Below are 24,690 nucleotides of genomic sequence, written 5' to 3' on the forward strand. Positions count from 1 at the left end.
ATGATTTTAAGGTGAAATCTCCTCGATTTAGAAAATGAATAAGACTCACCCAATAAATAGCAAAGTTGATAAGTGTCCTTCAACTTTAGGTGATGATAAGGTTAAAGACGTATCAAACAAGTGCATTTTAAACGAGAAACCACTAGAACTAAAGAACGGGCTTGTAAATGGAATAGTCAATGTGAATAATTCTTCTGGAACAAAGAAAAATGCCAAGAAAAAAAGGAATACTCATCATATACTAGATGGTGTACATATTCATGAAACAGATGAGAACTGCATTGTCAATGAGAAGGTGAGTGCTTATTTGTGGTTTATTTACTCAGTTTTTAATGGTTGAGAGTGTTATTTTCTTTTATTAGCTGTCTTTTTACTGGGTGATACAAAATTTTATATCCATTCATTCATGGATGCACTTTCATTCAGTTTTGACATTTCTTAAATGAAGTCTATTTATAAATACTTCAAGCCAAATACTTCTATAATCTTGATTTTGTACCATTGCTTGAACATCACTCTTTCAATTATCTTAACTTATGTTTTTGCAATTTGATTTTTGTTGATAATGTTCATATTAGATTTTGTATGTATTTTAAACACTAAACAGTTTTTTTGAATATCTTCTGGTTATACAGACTTTTTTTTGGTTTTTCTGCCTAAAAAAATACCAGTAATCCTTGATGAGCCCCATACGACCACAAGGCTTCTGTTTTTGAATGGAAACAGCAAGGGGATTGTGATATTAAGGGATTCATAAGACTACAGCTCATGGGGTCCAATTACTAATGAACCAGTAATGTGAATTCACACAGACTGTGAAAAATTTGTAGTAAATCTTTCGATATAGGTACTAAAACAAGATAAAAGTACTATCAGAAAACTGCAAATGTACCACTCTAATGTAATATTACCATTCAGCCCCCCAGGTGGCATCAATACGATGCCTCACTAAACTGTACTCTTGAGACAGTGAGGCACCACTCTAATGCTACACTACAGTGATGAAAAAAATGCTGATCAATGGACAAGAAAAAAATTACAGTAAAACCTCTGTTAACCGAAATAATTGGGGGGAGGCCGTTTCGGATAACAAGAATTTCGGTTAAAAATAACATTGTTTTTTGTATTTGGTTAAAAATAACATTGTGTATTGTATTTGTATCAAATTATTATCATAGTATTCTTGGTCAAAGTCGGTATTAAAAAATACTATGAGGTGCTTTCGTAATGTGTTGTATATTTAATTGTGTTCCTTGCATTGTATGAAAACAATGTTGATGATGTTGACACATTAACATGGAACTGTTTCCGTTTTGTGATAAAAATATACTTTTTATTGACGAAATTATTGAAACTGTCAGCTGTTTTGGTTAAAAAGGTTTCGGTTAACGGAGATTTTACTGTGTACCAAATCTTTAATTATTATTAGGTGCCTCTAAAGGTACATTATTTATACAATTACAATAATTTAGTTACAAACTCCAGACAGTCATGTCTACACAAAAAGAAGAATAAGAGGAGAAGAACTGTATTTGTGCTTTTCTTGATAAAAACTTGTTTTCAACATTACACTTCTATTGCCTGCCATTATTCTAGCTTGTATTTCTTCTTTAATGTTAGGTTTACATGATATTATTGGTCATAGGTATGTAAATCTTTCTACCATTTCGAATTCGTGTAATGTTCCTTCTTCTACTTCTACTTTAAACTTTTGTCCATTCCTGAATTGACCATCTGTCCACTCCAGGGCCGCCGAGGGGGCGGTACAGCTGGTACATTTTACCGGGGCCCGGCGATGTAAGGGGCCCGGCGTCGACCAGATCAAAGACATATTTTTTCCCGTTTTTTTGCTCTTTACTTTATGTCCATATTGTGTTTAATTAAATAACACTCGGCTATATTTAATATTATGAGCTTTAGTCGATTTTGTTTAAAATTTTAATAGCAATACAGGGTTTCTAGAATATTTACAAAAAAGCAGAAGAATCTATATTGAAGAATCTAAATTAGTTACCAGCAATTATGGAATAAATCCAGAATTTACATCAAATAAAGAAAATTGGCTCAAAAAGCCTATGAGATTTTTTGATAATTTGCCTGAGCCTAGTTAGTAGTGATGCGACTAAAAATTTTGAGTCTGATGCAATATTTCGCTGGGAAATATTCTTTAATATTGTCATATAATAAACAATTTAACCAGAAGATTTAATGCGGAAAATAAAATTCATTCGCTATTTAATATTTTATGGATATTCCGAGATAAAGATGACGACAATATTAAGAAAAAAATTGATTATGTATTGTGCTAGTTTTATAAAGAAGATATCAGTGAAGAATTGATAGATGAAATTTTTCATTTGAGAGCGAGATATGTACAAGGATAATATTGGTGAATCTCAATTTTCTCCAATAGATTTGCTTAATAAAATTAAACATCTCAAATTTGAATTGTTATTGTGTTAGAATATTTTGCACATTACCAGTGACAATCGCAGAAGCAGAAAGATCCTTTAGTTTTCTTTTTCGCATAAAAAATGCTATGAGGTAATGGTAGCTACAATGAAACAGGATCGGGTAGCTGTCTATCAAGTTTGTGAATTGAGAATGATTTGGCAAAATCATGCGATTTTTCGAAAATTAGAGACATTTTTGCCAATTAGACAATTCGAAAAGCACCTGTATTATAAATATTTTCACTATTATAAATATAATCAAAATTTAATCAAATTTATATTTGAAATGTTTATTATTATTAATAATTTTATTTCTATAAAAATTAAACAATTTTTTTCGCTCTTCACTTTTTGCTGGGGGCCCGCCCTTCACTTTTTACCGGGGTCCCGCATTTACCATTTACTGGCGGCCCTGGTCCACTCCATACATTTTGTTTTAGTTGCATTTATATAGAGTCCCATTTTCTTCGCTGCTTTTACTGTTCCTGTCTGTACCATCTCCTGTAGCTCTTTTTCCTCTTGCCAGCAACACTACATCATCCGCAAATGCCAAAATTGGTGTCTTTTTTGATATAGGAGTCCTTCTCTATTGATTTTCGCTTCTCGCATTATATTTTCTAGGCATAATTTAAAGAGTAGTGATGACAAAGGATTGCCCTGCCTTAATAATTCGTTTACTATAAATTTGTCAGATGATTGATTGTTTATTTTGGCTCTGTTTCTGTATTCTATTAAGTAAGATGTATCATGTTACGTAACTTTCTGCTAACTCCAAATTTCTCAAGCGTCTCTTTTAATTTCTTTCTCTTTATTCTATCGTATGCTTGCTGAAAGTTGAAGAATAGCGCAATCGTTGGCAGGTTGTGTTCATAGCTTTCTGCTTGTAATTCTCTGATTACGAATACTTGGTCCGTTGTGTTTCTCCCTCGTCTAAATCCACACTGATATTCGCCTATTATATTTTCAACTTTTTTTTCAAGTTTATGTTTTATGGATTTTGATAGGATTTTATATAAGGCATTTAGTAATGCTGTAATTATTACTGCATTCTGTTTCGTGTGATGGGCAAATAATTGCTTCCTTCCAGTCCTCTGGTATTCGTTCTTTTAGCCATATGTCCTTTATGATCTTGTATATCCAATCATTAATTTAGCAATTTTCCACCATATTCCATCATCTCTGCTGTTGTGTATCACTTCCAGGGCATTTGTTGTTTTTCAGATTTTTAATGATTTCCTTGATATGTTCTTTGCTGGATGAATTATCTTCTATGTCTTCTAAATGTTCGTTTCCTACCTCTGCTTCCATGGATTCTCTTTGGTTTGACTTATTCTTGCCATTTAGTAATTTGTCAAAATACTCTTTCCATCTCTATACTAATTCTGTTTCACCACTTATATTATTCTCATTCCCCGCTTTGTTTTTAACAAATATGGGTTTTTGCTGATATCTCCTTTTCTCATTTCTGGCACCTTGATACAGGTTTTTATTTCTTTTATTTCTGTAGATCTCTTCTATTTCTTTTAGCTTATTTTCTATGTGTTTTGGGTGTTCTTTTATATATTTTTTTGTGTTTATGGGTGTAATTTCTTTATTTCTGGAAAACTTTGTACTTATTTGCTGATTTTATCAGCCTTTTTTGACTTACATACAATATTTTTGTTCGCAGGTAAACCAAAGCAAATCGGATGACATTCTAAATGAAGATGTAAATAGTATAGATAGTAAAAATGGCTCTAAAACAAGTCTAGACTCAAATGAAAACATTTCTTGTGATAAACCTCCCCCTGAACTGCTATTAGAAGCTCTAAAGGACGCTCAACCAGGTTCAAGTGAAGTGGATATCAGTGATATAGATAGTTTGAAAAACATTAGTTTAGAGAGTAAAGATGAAAGTGTATCCTCAATCGAAACTGATAATGCACTAGCTGTTAAGCCAAAAATAGATTTTATACAATATGAATCTGAATTGCAGATGCCAATGATAATGAAGATTATCCAAAAGGATCTGTCTGAACCTTATTCCATTTACACATATAGATATTTCATTCACAACTGGCCAAAACTTTGTTTCCTGGTAAGTACATTCTGAAACTTGATTATTTGTGTCATAGATCGTCCCAAACCCTTTTTTCAGTGCGTCACAGATTATCGAATTCTCTCTAACTTATTGCAGTTGGAAGTGACAGAAGAAACATACCTCTGTGATTGTTATACATAGAACTTAGAAAATTATGTATTCCTTGACGGGTATTTGCATATTAAAACGGATTTATACTTATAGATGTATAATTGGTTGGCGCTTACAATAAACTCTAAATAGATAACCAATCAATGAGGCGAGTAAAGATAATTTGACACAAAAATAATCGATCATATGGTAAAATAACAATCGTAATTTCTAGTCATTGTCAATGTCATTGGTATATTCTGACATTGTGTAGTGAAATTTGATTTTATATTTATTTATTTTTACATTAGCGTCTCTTTGCAAAGACAATGACGTCGACTTTGCAAAGTAATAAGACACTTACTCAACACACACACTACACATTACTCACCTGAGTTAGTGATAAGTTATAGTCTAAAAAATCATTATGAAATTGACTGGCCAGTTGGTTGTGAAAACCAGTGCCAATAAAACACAAAACACACTTACACATTTTTACATTAAAATATTTTAAATATTAATATTCTGACAAATATTTATATAAATATTGATGTTGATACAAATATAAATATTCTGACAACTGTCAGACTTAACTAAAATGTCATGTAATGATTTGTGACAGTCTTAAAATCCTATATGACGTCAACATTAATGACGCACTAAAAAAGGGTTTGGAATCCATTATACATATCTATGTAATAAAGGCTTTTGTAATGTTATTATCCTGTTTAACCCTAGAAACACAACGTGGGGTCACCAGTGACCTATTCTTTAACCTAGTGATCCTATTCATTAACTCGTGGAGGGCTTCATAACTGTCAGGGAATACCTCATCATCGTTGTATCTGATGTTATTGAAACATTCTCTGTTAATTCGAATTTTAGATTTAACATCCTTACCTGCTTCTTGAAAGATTTCCTCAGAGTATATTTGTTGAACTATGAATAACGAATACTATACACTATACAGTGAGGACATTTAGGTTGGAATAAATTCATTTTCTCGAGAATGGCCGATTTTGGAGAGAACTCTCGAAACAGGTTGATTTTTATTTTTAAATTATGATTTTTTGGCAGTGAGGATGTTTGAGTTTGCATAAATTCATTATCTCGAGAATGGGCAAATTTGAAGAGAAATCCTCAGACAGGTCGATTTTTATTTTAAAGTAGGACTTTTTGGCATATATATAATACTAATGACATCATCCATCTGGGTGTGATGACGTAATCGATGATTTTTTTAAATGAGAGTAGGGGTTGTGTGATAGCTCATTTGAAAGGTAATTCAATTCTCTATTCAGCAAAATAAACAATACCATAATTATTTATACAGGGTGACCAAAAAAATAATTTTTGAATTATATTAATTCACACAAAAAGAAGAATGTATGTAATTTATTTAATTCAAAATACATTTTACTGTTGTCCGAAAACAGGAAAAAGTGTTTATTTGATAAATAAATATTGTTTTTCGCTTAAATTCAATATTAAAGCTGCCACCCACCTGCCTCTTAGCAGTTTGAACATTTAATTTAAGCGAAAAGCAATGTTTATTTTCCAAATTAACATTTTTTTCTTGTTTTCTGACAGCAGTAAAATGTGTTTTGAATTAAAGAAATTACATACATTGGATGACGTCACTAGTATTATATATATATATATGCCAAAAAGTCCTAATTTAAAAATAAAAATCGACCTCTCTGAGGATTTCTCTTCAAATTTGCCCATTCTCGAGATAATGAATTTATGCAAACAAATGTCCTCACTGTATATCATACTAGTAACGTCATCCATCTGGGCGTGATGACGTAATAGATGATTTTTTTAGATGAGAGTAGGGGTTGTGTGATAGCTCATTTGAAAGGTTATTTAATTATCTATTCAGTAATATAAACATTACCATAAATTTAATTAAATTAATAATTGAGACAAATACAAGAATGTAATTGATTAAATTCAAAATACATTTTACTTCTGTCAGAAAACCGAAAAAAATGTTTATTTGACAAATAAATATTGTTTTTTGCTTAAATTCGATATTAAAGCTGCCATCCACCTGCCTCTTGCTAATTTGAACATTTAATTGTAACGAAAAGCAATGTTTATTTGTAAAATAAACATTTTTTTTTTCTATTTTTTGACAGCAGAAAAATGTATTTTTGATTAAATATATTACATAAATAGGTACTTCTTTTTACGTCAATTAATTTAATTCAAAAAATATTTTTTTTGCCGTCATGTATAAATAATTATGATAAGGTTTATATTATTAAATGGAGTATTAAATAACCTTTCAAATGAGCTAGCACATGACCCCTGTATCAGGATTATCAGCATCCAAAAATAAGAGCAACACATAGTCATTTAATTTTTAAATGTCCTAGAAAAACAAACACCACATTTGTTTTCAATTAAGTAGGTTTTACCTACTTTTTAATGTTCCAGGGAATAAGATTTGTACGGATGTTGATGAATAAGGTAGAATTAGATGCTGTAAGTTGTCAAAATATATTGAGTAAATTGTTACACTGGCCGACATAGTTTGATATTTTCCCATACAGTATGTCCCTGTAAGTTGTATCCATATGGAAAACGTGTTTATTATTAATTTTAGGAAAAAAATTATTCTTTATAAAAAGTTCAGCATGGTCCAAAACCCAAGATTCAACCATCAGATATCAAATTTTATGATTGTTATACGAGGTATGTCAAAAAGTTTGAATTTCACTCAAGAGTAAAGTAGCTTTATTTTTCACATTATTGAAAATTGCTATTATGAAAAGTTGTTTCGAATTAAAAACTATATTCTAATATGCAATTACATCCTTCTAATTGAAAAAAAAATTTGAAAAATTATGGATAACTAACATTATTTTCAGTTATTTCAATTCTGATAACTCTTTTATTATTAATTTTACGAAAAAAAGTGATTCTTAATAAAAATTCTGGATGGTCTAGAACCTAAAATACAATCATCTTATATCAAATTTTATCAATTTTATACGAGGTATGTCAAAAAAGATAAATTTAGATCAAAAGCAAAGTACCTTTATAGTTCAGAATATTTTAATTAGAAGGATGTAATTACATACTGAAACATAGTTTTTAATTCTAAATAACTTTTCATGATAACAATTTTTGATATTGTGAAAAATAAACGTATTTCACTCTTGAGCGAAATTCATATTTTTGACATACCTCGTATAAAATTGATAAAATTTGACATAAGATGGTTGTATTTTAGGTTTTAGACCATGCAGAACTTTTTATTAAGAATCCCTTTTTTTCGTAAAATTAATAATAAAAGAGTTATCTAAATTGAAATAACCGAAAATAATGTTGTTATCCATAATTTTTCAAAAAAAAAATTCAATTAGAAGGATGTAATTGCATACTAGAATATAGTTTTTAATTTCAAACAACTTTTCATAATAGCAATTTACAATATTGTGAAAAATAAAGCTACTTTACTCTTGTGAGTAAAATTCAAACTTTTTGACATACCTCGTATAACATTCATAAAATTTGATATCTGATGGTTGAATCTTGGGTTTTGGACTATGCAAAACTTTTTATAAAGAATAACTTTTTTTCGTAAAATTAATAATAAAAAAGTTTTCCATATGGATACAACTTACAGGGACATACTGTATATCTTCCACACCACAAATACTGTTTTTGCAGTAAAAAAAAATAACATTTTTAGGCAATGTGTGAGGATGAATGTGTAGGAGCAATAGTTTGTAAATTAGATATACACCGTAAGGTCATCAAAAGAGGCTATATCGCCATGTTAGCTGTCGACCAGAAGTACCGCAAGCTCAGAATCGGCTCTAATCTTGTACAAAAGGCCATTAATGAAATGCTTCTAGGCGATGCTGACGAGGTCGTGTTAGAGACGGAGGTTACCAACAAACCTGCTCTTCAGGTGAGTGAAATATAAACACGTGCATAGAAATCCGCCCACTTAAAAATTAGTTCATTTTTTATGTCTCGTATTTCCTAAACCTGTTGGCCGATATAAGTGATTTTTTAAATTTGTTATAGCCTGATTCTTTAAAAATACCGTATTTGTTGCTAAACAGGTAAATTTTCATGGTATACCGGGTGTACCAATCAAACTGTGTTTTTTTTTTCTCAAAGTTCGCATCACCCTGTGGAATATTCTATCATTTATAAACTACTGACATTAAAACATAACTATAGCCTCAGGTTTGCTTAACATTCTGTTTTTTGATTCATTCGTTTAAACGGACGTTTAAAACTAATATACACAACATTAATTTGTTTATCCAAAATCTCCATATTGAACAATATTGACAGATGATTTTAACACCCAATCGTATCCCGTATAACGTTTATACCTTACTGTCTGTGTGCGCATGCGCGCAGTATTATGAAATTTTACTCTCAATCGCGCCTAAAGAAGTATAACTTCAAAAATAATGACAGTTCACACAGAACTGAAGTACATAATGTTCACAAAACATAAGACTACAATATGATTTCGATGTGTATACCCACACTTATACCTTGTCCTCCCTACAGGATGTCTCAAACTTTTTTTTTTTTTTTCTATGGAATTTATGGCTTTGGTGAGAACCAATTAGCCAGACTATGTTAGATTGTATAAATAGTTTGTGTAAATTGTTTCATAGTATCAAACTTGAGCATGATGTATTCATTTGTTTTGTTAGTCATATGTAGCATTAGTAAAGTGTAAGGTGTTTAATTTTTTTTTCTTCCGCGCTAGAGCATCAACCCGGTTCAACGCCGCGGAGGTTTTAGCCCTCTTTGTGTGTATGTTTTTATTTTTTTGTTTTCTTTTTTCTTTTTGTTTTTTTTGTTTTTTTTTAATTGGTTTATTTTTTTTTAATTGGTTTATTTTTTTTATTATTTTTTTTTATTTTTTTTTTGTATTCACCTTTTTTTTCTTTAATGCTTTACATTTAGTTTGTTTTGCAGAATTGCTTACAAAATTGGTTAGTAATTTTACAATTTTAGTTTACAGTTTATGATGTGTTGATGAAGTACATAAAGTATATTATTATTTCCTGAAAAAATAATACAGTTTAGGTCTATTGGAAGGTTTATCTTGTAGTGAATTAAGTTTTTATATAGATTATTAATGTTTACAATATTTATTGGACATTCAAGTAAAACATGTACCAATGTACCCATTTTACCACAACTACACAGTGGATCGTCTGTAATTTTTATTTTGTGCTTATAATAAGGTGTTAGTGCATGGTTTGCACGTATTCGATTTATTGTGGCGACAAAGTTTCTGTTTGGTATTTTGTGAAACCATGGTTTTCTGGGGATCCTTGGCTGGTGTTTACAAAAGTTTGTTCCGGTTGTTGATGCACTGTATAGGTTTTGCCACATCTCATTTATTTTGTTCCTTTGATTTAAGAATAAATCGGACGGGGGTAGTTTAAGATTTAGTTCTTCTCCTGATGTTGGAGCTGTTTTTGCTAAGGCATCCACCATTTCATTACCTGTTATGCCTGCGTGTCCCTTTACCCATAGATATATGACGACTTTATTCTTGATGTGTATCTCATTATGTAAATACAGGATTTTTGCTTCAATATGATTAACTGATCTATTTATTTTAACATTTTTAAGTTTATCTACTGCACTTTTGCTGTCCGTACATATTATAAATTTGTCGTGGTTAGAGCCGAGTACGTATTTCATAGCTTGCACTATTGCTGTTAGTTCTGCAGTGTATATGGAAGCTTCCTTTGGTAAAATAAATTTTTTGTCAGTATTTTCCTCAAAATGGTAAAAGGCACAACTGGTATATTCTTTTGACTTTGATCCATCAGTGAATATAGAATCATAGTTTGGCCAGTATTTGTTTTTTGTTTCGTTGAACTTTGTTTGATTGATACTTGCTACTTCTTCACTTTCAAAATAGTAGGTTCTAATTTCACGTGAAAAAATTTGTTCAGGTGAGTAAATTAAAACTGGAGGGAGTTGGTTGGAATAGAGTATATCTGTAATGTCAGCTATTTCTGAGAAAGTTTCTACTATGAGGGGGGTTTTCTTGAAGTGCCAGTATCTATGGGTCAAAACTTGAACTGTTAGTGACTGTACACTATTGAGGTAAGAAGTTTTTTTTGAAATGGTTTTTATTATGAATTTTCTGCTCAATAGTTGTCTTCTTAGTTTAAGAGGAAGTTCCACGGCTTCAGCTTGTATAATGTTTATGGGCGTTGACTTAAGATATCCCAGGCAAACTCTTAAGCATTTATTTTGTTGTATCTCGATTTTATTTAGATGTGTATCTGCTGCTGTTCCATAGAGTTGACTTCCATAATCCATTATTGATCGTACCATTGTTTTGTAGAATAGTAAAGCCGTGTTTGGGTCTGCTCCCCACTTTGCTCTACAAAACGCCCTTAGGATATTTATAGAATTACTTGTTTTTTTGATAATTTGGTGGATACAGTCCTTCCATAATAGTTTTCTATCTAGATGCAGACCAAGATATTTTACAGTTACTAATACAGAGTTTATATTTTCCTATTGTTAATTGTCTTTGATAGTTGTTTCTGTTTCTAGAGAAAATACATATATTGGTTTTGGACTCTGATATGGAAAGTCCCATGTTGTCTAGGTATTTTTGGATTTTTATAAATTCAGTGTTGATATTTTCTATACATTTGTCCTCTGATTTGCTACTGGTGTAAATAACAACATCATCAGCGTATTGAATAATTTTAGACTTTTGTGATATAACATTTTCTATATCCATTGTGTACAGGCTGTAGAGGATTGGGCTCAGGATACTACCTTGTGGTAATCCAGATCTACATATTCTTGATTCCGAAATTTCTTGATTTATCTTTAAGGAAACTGATCGATTAGAGTAAGCTGATTTTATGAAGTTGGCAAAGGAGGTTGGTAGACCAATATTGATGAGCTTCTCTTCTAGTATATTTATTTGAACATTATCATATGCTGAAGTTATATCCAAAAATGTGGCCAAAGTGCTGTATTTGTGTGTGAATCCTAGATAGATGTCATTTACTAGTATCGTTAGGGGTTCCAAGGAAGATCTTCCCTTTCTAAAAGCATATTGTGAGTCAGGTAATATTTTTTCATTTTCTAGCCAATATTCAAGCCTGTTCTTTATCATTCTTTCCATGGTTTTAAATATACACGATGATAAAGCTATGGGTCTATATGAATCTGCATTTCCATTCTGTTTTCCAGGTTTTTTGATAGGTACTATGATGTATTCTTTCCACATCGGTGGAAAAGGAATCCTATTTATCCAAATCGAATTGAACAATTCCAACAGGGCTTTCTTATGGTCTAAGGGCATTTTATGCAACATATTGTATGAAATGTTATCCGCCCCGGGAGATTTATTATTTGTTGATTTAATGCAATGATCGAGTTCCCATAATTGAAATAACGATTGTAGGAAAGAAGTGTTCCTATTTACAGTAGCTATTTGTTGAGTAATGTTGTTTTCGACCCATGGAGGTGAGATTTTTGTGTGGAATTCGCTTATCCAGTCTTCTTTGGGGTCCATTAGGGGTTTATTCGCTTGTTTTCGGTTTTTATATCGGTTTACTTTGTTCCACACTTCTTTAATTGGTGTATTTTGATTTAGATTTTGGCAGTAATTTATCCAACTTTTTTTCTTAGTTTCTTTAAAAGTTTTTTTAGCTACTGCATCAAGTCTTTTATATTCTGTTAGATTATTAAGATTTGGAGCCTGTGTGTAGGTTAAGAAAGCTTGTTTTCTTGCTTTAGCAGCTATGTTACAGGTTTCGTTCCACCAGTCCTTTGAGCAATGATTTCTATTTTGTGCGTTTGATTTTCGTAACGGAATTGCTTTGTCGGCAGCTTTGTTAATATTGTCGATAATGCCCATTAGTGATGATTTTGGTTCTGTTGCTTTAAGGGTAGCGGTGTATACATCCCAATTAGCAGCCTTGAGTCTCCATATATTATGTTTTGTCTGTTTAATTTGCGCAGGTGGGATATTCCTTCCAAATTGTATGTGTATTGGTAAGTGATTAGAGCCATAAGGTTCTTCTAAAGTACACCACGTAATTAGTTGTGTCAGATCCTGTGTACAGAGGGTCAAGTCTACAGCTGACTTCTTATTGTTTGCTAATGTAGGTGATCCGTCGTTTATAATTAATAGGTTGCATTGTTCGATAGCTTCCAAAAGAATCTTGCCATAGATATCGTCATATCCATCGTTCCATGCCAAACTATGTGCCTTAAAGTCGCCCCCAATTATGAATGGTTTTGGAATTTGTTCCAAAAAGTTAATCCACTGTTGTAATGATATTCTAGTTCTCGGTTTAAGGTATACTGAAACGAAGTAAATTTTTTTATGTATATATGGAAAATTTACCGAGATACAAGTATGCTCAAAACTGATTGTAGTTGGAATTGAGACTTCTTGGTATATTAAGTCTGATTTTAATAAAATGGCAGAGCCGCCGTACCCGTCGTCCCGGTCACAGCGAATATTGTTGAAGCCTTTAAAATTATAGTATTTTTCTGCTTTAAACCATGTTTCCGATAGAAGTGCAACGGAGTAGTTGCCCCTATCTAGTAGATATTCTAAGTTATTTTTATTAGAAACTGCCGAACGGCAGTTCCATTGAAGAATATTTATTGCATGGTTGAGGTCTGAGAATGTGATGAAGTGTTTCCATTTATAGTTAATTTGACTAAGTTTTCGAGTTCTTCCTTATTTATATTTATATTTTTTGTTACTAAAACTTTTGTGACAATTTCTATAACTAATTCTAATATTGAATTTATCATGCTCAAGTCTGAAGGAGATGCAACTGGATTATTATTAATATTTCCCTTATAGTTAATGCTGTCTAATATTCCTCCCGTAGGTAATTGAGATCTAGGGGAAGATCTAATTTCATTATGCAAAATTAATGTTGGATCTGGACTATTTGGTCTCTGTCTTTTGAATGTTCGAGAATTTGTACTATTTGAATTATTATTGTAGAATATATTATTAGTTGACATTTTGTTAATTGGATTTGATGGGAATTGGGTGGGTGTATAATTATTGGGATTTAATGGAGGGAAAGTTTTGAGGCAGGAGAGGTTTGTAGTTTGTTCCGTATTTATGGATGTTACTTTTGCATAGGAGTTTCTGGGGAACTGTTTGTTTGCGTCTTGATAACTAATATTATTGAAAGACATAGCGTCTTTAATAAGTTTTTGACGCTGAAATTCTTGACACGCGCTTAAATTTTTAGTAAAATGATCCCCCGAACATTTAAAACATTTTGGAGTGAGATCGGTCTTTTTACATTCTTTTGAGTTGTGGGATTCTTGACATTTATCGCACCTAGCCTTGCTCTTACACTGCCCACCTGTATGTCCAAATCGAAGACAATTAAAGCATAACAGCACCTTTTGTTTGTATGGTTCGACTTCCTTTAGTACCTTGTTGATTGTTATATATTTTGGTAGCACTTGTGACTTAAAACTAACCACGCATGTTTTTGTTGGAATGTATTGAGTACCGTTTTCATCTACTTGCCTTCGATTTAATCTTGTGACTTGAAGGACTTCAAACTTACAGTGTAAATCGTACATTTTTATTCTGTTTTTAACATACTCTACTGAAAATTCTGTGGAAATATCTTTTATTACGCCCTGTCTAACTAAAAGAAACTTAGGAATGTATATGTCTAGATTATTTTTTTATAAATATTGCTTCATTTTTTTTAGATATGATATAGTTAGCCGATTTATAATCTTTAAATTTTATACGTATTTTATTTCTTCCTACTGCGTCAATGCTTACAATTTTTTCATCAATTTCTTTAAAATTTGTGATAATAATGTCACCTATCCTTAACGCGTTTAATCTGCCTTTAAAATCGGGTGAATTATTTTCTAAATATGCGTAAAAAGGTCCTTTGTGGTACTTATCTGTGTAACTGGAACAAGATTTTTAAATCCTAACAGCTCCTCCTTTGAAGATGTTGCATGTTCTGTATCCATTTGGGTTTCTAAAACATTTTTATCGGGGGCGTCGCCCCCGCTAACTGCACTCATAACTTTTTAATATTTTTATTCCGATTTCGCTTTTTTATTTGGTGTAATTAATTTACTCTTAAAGTTCACAAAATATTTATTTAAATATCTAATTTATAGACACCGGTTTTAAAAAACAAGCTTCTTTCCTACGCACGTCTGACTACCACGACGAATGGAAGCTAAGTGTGTCTCAAACTTAACATCAAAAAAACATCTTTTCTTCCATCCGGTAGAAGTTCAAAAAATAAGATTGAGTAAACCTTTGCCCAACTGTGTAAATACCAAAGGAAATCTAAAATAATAAAAAAATAGCGGAATCCGTTAATCTGTTCACGAATAAATCAACTACAAAAATGAGCTTAATTTTAGGTGATGCATAATTTTTGAAACTACGTGTATAACAAGTAATCATCGACGAATTTGTAAATTATTCTTAAAATATGAAGTTATCGATACTTTTTTTTTTTTGTTTCAGCTGTACGAAAAACTCGGTTTCGTCCGAGACAAACGACTCTTCAGGTACTATTTGAACGGCGTTGACGCTTTGAGGCTCAAACTTTGGCTGAGATGAGTCTCGGGATCTGATACTTACGATTTCGTTTTTGTTCTAGGACCGTCATACGAGTTCGATAGGTACGGTTTCGTTAGAGGTTAGCAAAGTGGTTGGTTCTTAAGAAATTTTATTGCTGTTGATGTTTTTTTTTATTTTCGAAATGTTTCTTCGGTTATTTGGTTTATTCGATCGAGAAATGTATGTGGAAGTTTGAAAATGGTGGTTATTGGAGTTATTCGTTTAACAAATAATTTTACCTTTATTCTGTTGCAATATACTTCTGGTAACGAAGCTGAAAAAGCACTTGAAAAATCGAAAAATTACTGCCCGCTATTTTTTAACTGGCATATCTGGTAAAAGTCAATAGAAAAGGGGTACCATCTCGTCGGTATCGAAATTTTTTCTACGTCGTGGTTACGCATAACTACACATAAACTACGCATTATAGAGAAGAACGTTCAAGATACGACTGTCTTGAAAATACGTGCTCTTTAAGGGGATAGTCGCAAAATTTCGGCCCCAATGCTATTTAAATGCATTCATTTTTTTCGAATCCTGAGAAAACTAATAAGTATTTTTGAAAAATTTAAACGCAGAATGAAAGGTTATGTTATTACCTAGGGTCAGAATTCCCTGAAAACTTCTATAATGTTTATTTTAATAAGTTACAGGGGTAAAAAAAAGAGAAAATTTAGTGTGATTTTGAATTTCATATATCTCTTTCAAAAGAAACTTTGTATTATTCTAAGGTAGTTTCGGCCCTCGATAATAATGTAGTCTTTCATTCTGCGTTTAAACTTTTCAAAAATATTTATTAGTTTTTTCAGGATTCGAAAAAAATGAACACCATGTCCGTGGTGATATTTTTCAAATCGAACATTCGCTATCCTGATCATACAACGCACTCAGTCGAACAGAATGTAATGACAAGACAGTGACAAACAAGGCTACTAAATATTTGACACGGTTTCAGGAATATTTCGAGTTGTTTATTAAATAATATTGATAGTGTATTTGATAAATAATTAATTTAAGACGTGAAATTAGTAAAAAGCTATTTATTGTTTATTATTTATGGAAGATCCAAGCAGATAATATACCAGGATATATTCTGCGATCCAAGTATTTTGTTGTTAAATATGTTCAAAATTTATCTAAGCCACGTGTTCTTCATCAGTACAGGGTGTTTCTAAATAAGTGCGACAAACTTTAGGGATAATTCTGCATGAAAAAATAATGACCGTTTGCTTTATAAACATATATCCGCAAATGCTTCGTTGCTGAGATACGGGAGATATGCAAAAGAAATTTGGTTGGTTTTAAGAGGTAGTTATTGCGCATTTTTTGACATACAATTAAGACATACAATTTGACATAAATTGACGTGCATACGGGTAATACGACCCGTATCGCAAATAACGTCCAGTAATTTTTCCATTTTTAAATACTTCGTTTCCTGATGTATTAGTGTAACCAAAACTACAACAGGTACAAAACACTAATGACGAATAATAAAAAAACCCATTTACTCATAAACTATGATAGCTAAATATCATGTATTATAAATTGCAATTAAATCTTTGATAAATATAGTGTTTTTAGACTTGGCTGTGATTTTATTACTCTATATCACGACTTGAATTTTTCACGGTGTATATTTTGATCAAATAAACTTGCATTTTTGGATATAGGTCGCACAGTTTGTAGTGTCTAAGAATAGACAAGATAAGAAACACCTTTGAGATCAATCTGTGTAAATTTCAGTTCAAACATCACACAAATCTGTTCTGATAGAAAGTGAGTCAAATTTAAACGGATTGTGCCCTAAAATTACAAACTTTCACAAATATTTCGTTCATATTGTTGTATTTTTTCAGAATATATTATTAGTTGAGTTATTTTCATCTAGATTTTATCATATACAGGATTATACATGTTAATATATATGTTTATATAATTTTAACTGTTTTAAACCGTATAGATCCGGATCGGTGATCCGATTCATCGGATCACTGATTAGGAACGGTGATCCGTTTCATCTGATCATTGATCCGGATGTCGAGTATGTAGCTAGCAAGGGCATTAATTTGAATGCGGCAACTTCGCATCACACGAATATGCACTGTTGTTCATAATATGCGCGCTCAGATGTCAGGCAATTACCGAGACTCGGAAACTTCTTAACCTTTCACCAATCAAATCATTTTATTGCGTCGTGTACCTGTTAATTTTATTTTCTTAAAGCGTTATTCACTTCGGTCATGAATTTATATTGTTTACATAAATACGAAATCGGTCAGTTCTTTAAAGATTTGATTCTCTCAGTTATATCTGAGCCATCTCTAGTAAAAATAATCAACAAATACAGCTTTCGACAATTGCTCGTGATGCTTCAAAAATAGGTTTATTATGTGTGGTCCGAAAATTTAGATAAGTCAAGTCAAACAGTCAATTGAAATATCAATAACTAATAACCAAATTATCTTTAATCCAAATTGTTGACTGATTTTCTTATGTATCTCGTTCATGAATATCAATATCTATATAGTCTTCTTCACTAAGTTCTTTAAATGTCTGAATCACTAAGTAAATCATTCGTTTCGCCCATCTCTAGTAATATTCAGATAAATATTCTCACATTCAGATGAATAATCTTTTGTGCTTCAAAAATGAGATATTTTTATCTACATATAAATTATCTTTACTATTTTTATAGGGAATAAGCTACAATTTTAACATTCACAAGAAATAATACGAGGAACAACCAGGCGCGATACAGGGGGGTCAACGGGTCCATGGACCCCCTATTGTATTTAGTCTATAAGTATTTTTTTATTATTTATTATTTTTTTTCTGTTAACTCTAAACTTTAAGCCATCAGTACAACACTAAATTATACGACAACCGCTTCCAAAGAATTGATAGAAGCCTTAAAATCTAATAAAACACCCTTCTCTGAAAAATAATCCGCAGGCGCATTTGTTTGGGTACCGGTGGAACCATAAACAACGGAAATATTTTTCTCAATTCAAGGAATAACAAAAATGATATTTTAAAATGCAAATACATTACACTGTGTATAAACCTTATCTCATGAAAAGTCACGTTTCAAATTTGCGATACAATAAAGATATAAAAATTTGTATTTTACTAGATAATCCATGCGTACCTACCCATTGATGGTAGAAAGGTTAATCTTTATGGTAAAGAACGACCAGTGAGATTAATAGTCGTGAATTGTCTATCAATCCTTTTGATACCGTAGGTATCTGGGATTATATAGTGTATTTTATCCTTAGAGGAAGTGTGAGTGGTATGGCTAAATCTGGAAAATATAATATTTAGTCTCAAGCTAGTAAAAGCAATTCAAGAATTCTTGAAAATTGACTAAACTCTGTTGCCAAATCTATCCGCTAAAAAATTTTTTCTAATAATTTTGATTTTTCGGTAGAAAAAAAGGAGAATTAGGTACATCGGTAGATTTAACAGGTATTTGGTATGTCTACCGAAAAATCGGTAGCTGTGGCATCACTGTATTTGAGGTAAGTCTGCCCCCCCCCTATTATGAATTTCTAGATCCGCGTCCGAACATAACAATACCACACATAAAATGATTATACGAAAAACGATAGGAAGCAAATTCAACATTTTAACAACATTCAAAACAACAAACACATTGAGATCGATTTTATCTAAAACTAAACCTGACAATGAACAAGAAAGAACAAAGGATTATATTTAATAAAATACCTTGTGAATGCGAACATTTTTATTTAGGTGAAACATCAAGACCATTTAAACGTTAGAATAAGTAAACATCAATATATTAAAAATAGAGAATTTGATAGATCTCAAATATGTAAACACGCATGGGACAATGAACATATAGTTTAGTGGAAAGATTCAAGTATAGTTCTGAAAGAAAGAGATGATAAAAAGAGAAAAATCAAAGAAGGAAGTTAAATGAAACCAATTGCGTCGCAAATTCCTCAGCAGAATGCAGTAGGATGTGGTTATCATATATTAAAAGAGAAAATCGATAGAAAGAAAATACCACTATTAGTAAGTCAATAACATATCTAGGATACATCGTTTGTATTTTAAAATAACATACATATAAAATCAGAGTTTGATGTTAATATTGAGAGTAAACTAAATGTAAGACAAAATACTTACGATGTCGAGATAGTATCGTAAGATTTTTTCCTCATTATTTACTATGGGATCACTAACAGGAAAATTTCACTGTCATCATTGCATATGGTTGTCTTTTTAAAGACAGATCACATAGTAGGATTTTTCTGACAGATATTCTTAAGTTACAGTTGATTTCATATAATCAAATGAACTATCTTCCAATAAATTCGTCCCATGGACTCAACTCAAACATATTGGCAATTTTAAAGTCGTCTGCCTACTTTAAAATGCATAATGTATGTCTGAATATATGGACGAGTCAGATAATTTTAAATTAGAAGAATTTTTTACCAAGTAACAAAAACAAAATGTTTTGTATTTTGATCATTATTTCCGAAATGGAAATCGAAACGTCAAATAAACTTAATTTTAAATCAAAATTATGGCTTATTACCAACAAAAATAGTAAATTACAAAAAAAAATAGTAAGATTCCACAAAAAAATAGCTTCAGAACAATACTAAGTTATGTTTTTCGCCTTTTTGTCGGATATTTACATATTTACTACAGATCAAGAATTTTCAGTATCCATAATCCGAAAATATGGATCCATCAAATCGTTACAATTTCGTTATAGTTATAATATTCAAATCAATTAAAGTAAGCTTAGGTATCAAATAAAAAAGTGTTGAAAATATAAAACGTATCTGTACAAATTTGCCACCATAACTGTCGAAGTCTTTAATTTGTAATTGGCAAAGAATTGTGCTTTTTAGTCTAATAATCGTTTTTATTTATTTATTTCTTAATTTATTTATATAAATAATCGAGTTAATGTGAATAATCCTAGTAATATAACGCAGCATGACATTGTATATTTATTTGAAAACTATTATATTGCCCTATTAAAATGTGTATATAGTATAAACTGAAAAGCTTTTCATTTATTAAGTATTATAATGTCGATTTTACATACTTTCAAAGGTTTTTATTAATATATTAACCAATATGACGACTAGCAGTGTTACAATGCTTTAATTGTCCAAATGTTGACAAATTTTAGGAAAGAAAAACTCCAGTTCACTGCTACTTGTTTTTCACTATAAGTGAAAAACTTTTAAAAAAGATTGTTGATCATTTGACCCTGTGAGAATCGAAGTTGCTTTGTGAGAAATCAAAGTCATAATATTTCAAAAAATGAGTCCATTTTTTAAATTTTAAATACAATAAAAATTTTTACTTGCATTTCTATATTCTTTAGAAAGATACACACAAATACAAAAGTAAAATAGCTAGGTAACTCAGATTTGAGCAAGGAAGATAAGAGGATACTTAAAAGGGATCATGAACCCTAATGAAAGCTGAATTAGCTGGAGATGGCATTAAAGGTGATGAAGAAATTTCGAAAAACAATCAAGAAAGTTACGCTTGCAGTATAGATTTGCGAAAAATTTTACCATTCCTACTCTCATGTAGGTGCCTACTAAAAACGAAACCACTACTGCTACAATTTTGGAGTACATGATTTTGAAAAAGATTCTGGATATTTTTATGTGTGAAAAAAACCACAGCCGGAAGAGACTCATTTCTTCATGACTAATAAGTAGTGTGACCAACTCCAATTCAGTCGAATTCGGGACAAGGCTGAAAAGAATATCTGAAATCCGGGACTTTTCAAAGAAAATCGGGCCATTTTGTTTAAATATAGAAATTTAATATCATATAATTACAATTTTGTGAGTTTTGGACGTTTCGACTTCCAATCCGGAAATCGTTCTCACAGAAGGAAAAATTAGAAAATTAACTGATGTTAGATTTCCATGTAAATATAAACTTGATATAAAAATGTAATTATCATTACAACCAATTGTGGCTTAATCCCATCAAAAATATAATTGTCAAACATGCCACAAGAAAACAGCTTCAGAACATTTTTATGTTGATTAGGTATGTATTGTACCCTCGGAGATCCGTGGAAAAAATTTACACCCAAAATAACAAAATTCAGTTTGGCAACACTGTGTGAAAGTTGATAGTAACATATCCTTTTTAAGATAAGCACAACTGTAATTTAGTCGAAACAAATTAATATATTTTTTTTTGCCAACAAAAATGAGATTTTTCAAGCAAATAATGTTTCAAATATGATGTGCAAAATAATTTTTAATGAGGTTCTGCTAATGGGCTTGCTTTTTATTGTCATTAAAGTAAAAAAAACTAAATTTCACTCGCTAAATCATTATTGTCCGGTTATCGTCTTAATTATTTTAACTGTACTAATATTCGTCGAGTAATTCTGAATGATTAATAGGTTGTTAAAACATTTTAGCTGTAGCGGCTTCTGGAATATCTTAAAAATATCGAATTTCATTGATAAAATGCACATATCAAACCGATCTTCGCTTCGACATTACCTACTTCTTACTATCATATTTGTCGAACAATTGAATTTGCTTAAAAATTAATTTTTGATTGTCTTGAATGATCGTCTTTTCAGAAGACGATAATTAAAATACAGAAACGAAAAAAGTAAACAGTTTAAGTTTTCGTAGAACTAAAATACCTCGATATAAAACGCATGCGTTTTGGATGTACTTATTACATTCTAGAAATTGCCGACTTTTTTTCGTCCCATCAATTCAATTTGATGTAGGTAAGTTTTGGAAGAATAACCTATTCAAAATTTAAAAGTAGAATTTTACCAAAACGTTGAAAATTGGGATGGCCCGGAAACCTTATCGGGGAAGCCGGGACACGACTTCGTAATTCGGGCCATGTCCCGGATTTTTCGGACTAGTTGGTCACACTACATAAGGCACTTGAAACTTAATGCAAACATTAAAAAGCATGACACTATTTACTGCAATACCCGGAGGTCAAAATCGCAACATAAATTAGTGTTTAGCATTAAGAGCAAACAGTAGCGGTCAACAGGTAGCAACAAACGCGTTCCAAGATTGCGGCTCTAATTTTGAATATTTTGTCGAGATATTTGGCACACATATTCGTAATATAATAAAGAATGGCGGTACAGAGCCCAATTTCAGAAATATGTTAGTATGTGGAAATTACTCTATAACTAAATAAAATATTGAAAAAAGGAGCCTATACCGCCATTAAGAAACACAAAAAAATACACTTTTATCCCGTACCTAGATTTTGTGTCACATTGGAACTACTAAAAATCGATTTTTTTATAACAAGAAATCGAACGTCACTGACTTGGCAACATTTCGCGCCGATGTGTATAAAAATTATTGTTTTTGATAGTATAAACGTCACTGTCAGTGTCGTATTACCGACGCACTGTTGCCTCACTTTTGAAAGTTCGCAGAACTTTCGCAATCTTTGACCGCGTTTGTTGCTACCTGTTGATCGCTACTTTGTGCTCTTAATGAGGTTTATTCAGTGTGATGAGACTAAAATCCACGTCATAGATCAAACGTTTTTGGTTCCAGGCCATTCATATTTACCAAACGACGCTGATTTTGGCAATTCAGAATCAGCAGCAAAAGAAAGGTTTTGCAGAAAGGTAAAAGGTAAGGAAAAAAAAAGAAATAACCTCTTTGTCCATCGCCCATTGTCATTCTGGCTATATGTCCTGTCCATCTCCATTTTAGTCTAGCCATCCTTTCAATGACGTCAGTCACCTTGGTTCTTCTCCTGGTCTCTTAGTTTTTTATTCTGTCTCGCAGACTTATTCCTAACATTGACCGCTTCATTCTTCTCTGTGCGACTTCAGTTTGCTAGCTAAGACTTTTGTTAAGGTACGTATTTCTGCGCCGTATGTCAAGACGTGATGGTACATGACAACCCTCACGGAATTTTCCTAATTTATTTGTTATAAAAATAAGGTCATAATATTATAATTGCAATTTGTATAATTTATTACGATAGTAGCAAAGTCCAAGTATTGAACTCATTTGAAATACTGCAAAGAAAGCACACGTCATTCTTAATATACGTATAGTACCTCACCATATATGGTCATACATATTGGCACTGTTTTTAACTATAACAGATATAAATAGGAAGGTCGAGTACCTGAGACATCGTTGTTGTCGTTGCACTCTCTAGGACGCACTGATAAATACCTTTCTTTTTAGGCATGTTGGCAGCTCACTTTTAAAAGTTTCTCTCAGCTTTCCATATGCTGCCCACCCAAGACCGATTCTTCTCTTCAGTGCATGAGTCTGATTATCCCTGCCAATTATAAATTCCAGGTATTCATTTATTACATATTCATATTTCATGATTGTTTTGTACTCTAATCAAACCAGTAAGATTTTAGCAGGTCTCTTGAATGTTTAACAAGTAGATATAATGACTGATTGTATTAGACAGTCTCTCGTCTCTCAGTACGAGCAATCATCACCTTGCTATGTGTTTGCTAAATGTTTTGGTTGATCTAAATCAAAAATAACCGAAATGTAGTTGAAATGTGGTATAATGCTCATATGAGACATATCTCACTAGACAAATCACAATGTTACGTTCTAATTAGCTTAATTAGGCGTATTCTCATCATTTCAACTCCATACGACATCCTTAATTATAGTTAATAACGTATTTTAATGGGGCAATAATTGGAATTCGTTGGAATCTCGAAAGAAAAGCGAGTTCAGAAAGATTCCGGTGAGCTGAAAACCGAAAAGGACGCAAAATATTTATTAATCTGTTACAATAGTAATATTCGTGTGCTTGGATAAATGTTTTTTTGATTTATTTTCTATTTGAATGTAATTTTTAGACACTGTGTCTATAAATGTATAAAAATTTTGTATATATTTTAATGTTTCGACATTACAATCTACTGTGTTGTAATAAAATGGAGAATATGTCTTTTGGATCTTATTTTTCCTTGCTCTATCATTTGTTTCATCGCTATGAGTCGATTATCGAAAATCTAGAAAGATCGCTCCTTGTCGAAGAACACCAAAATAAGATTAGTACGTGCCTTAATTTTTCCCATATTTAATTACGGATCCGAAACATGGACAATGAAATCGGAAGACAGAAAAAGGATTGACGCCTTTGAAATGTGGTGCTGGAGAAGAATGCTTCGGATCTCATGGACGGAACACAACAAATCACTCAATCCTCTAAGAGCTTAATATTCAGACTCGACTTTCCTCTATTTGCCTCTCCACCGTCTTAAAATTTTACGGCCATATTGCAAGAAGAAGTGATGATAATCTTGAGACTTATCGGTGCTTATAATTTCGGGAAACGTTGAAGGGCGTAGAAGTAGAGGTCGCTCACCTACTCGATGGACGGATCAAGTACAGAAAGCCAGTGGAAAAACATTTTCTGAATCCATGAGG

General features: G+C 31.6%; 1 protein-coding gene across 1 annotated transcript; it reads left to right on the forward strand.

Annotated features, from left to right (window-relative positions):
• Positions 1–5: 5 nt before the first annotated feature.
• On the forward strand, positions 6–24,207 carry LOC114329109 (N-alpha-acetyltransferase 30). Its single transcript, XM_050657396.1, has 4 exons — positions 6–295; positions 4,123–4,530; positions 8,330–8,551; positions 15,152–24,207. The coding sequence occupies exons 1-4, from the start codon at positions 35–37 to the stop codon at positions 15,245–15,247; spliced, it is 987 nt and encodes a 328-aa protein (XP_050513353.1). The 5' UTR covers positions 6–34; the 3' UTR covers positions 15,248–24,207.
• The last annotated feature ends 483 nt before the right edge of the window (positions 24,208–24,690 follow it).

Source organism: Diabrotica virgifera, chromosome 8 (genome assembly GCF_917563875.1).
Source record: "Diabrotica virgifera virgifera chromosome 8, PGI_DIABVI_V3a".
In the NCBI taxonomy this organism is placed as follows: Eukaryota; Metazoa; Arthropoda; class Insecta; order Coleoptera; family Chrysomelidae; genus Diabrotica; species Diabrotica virgifera.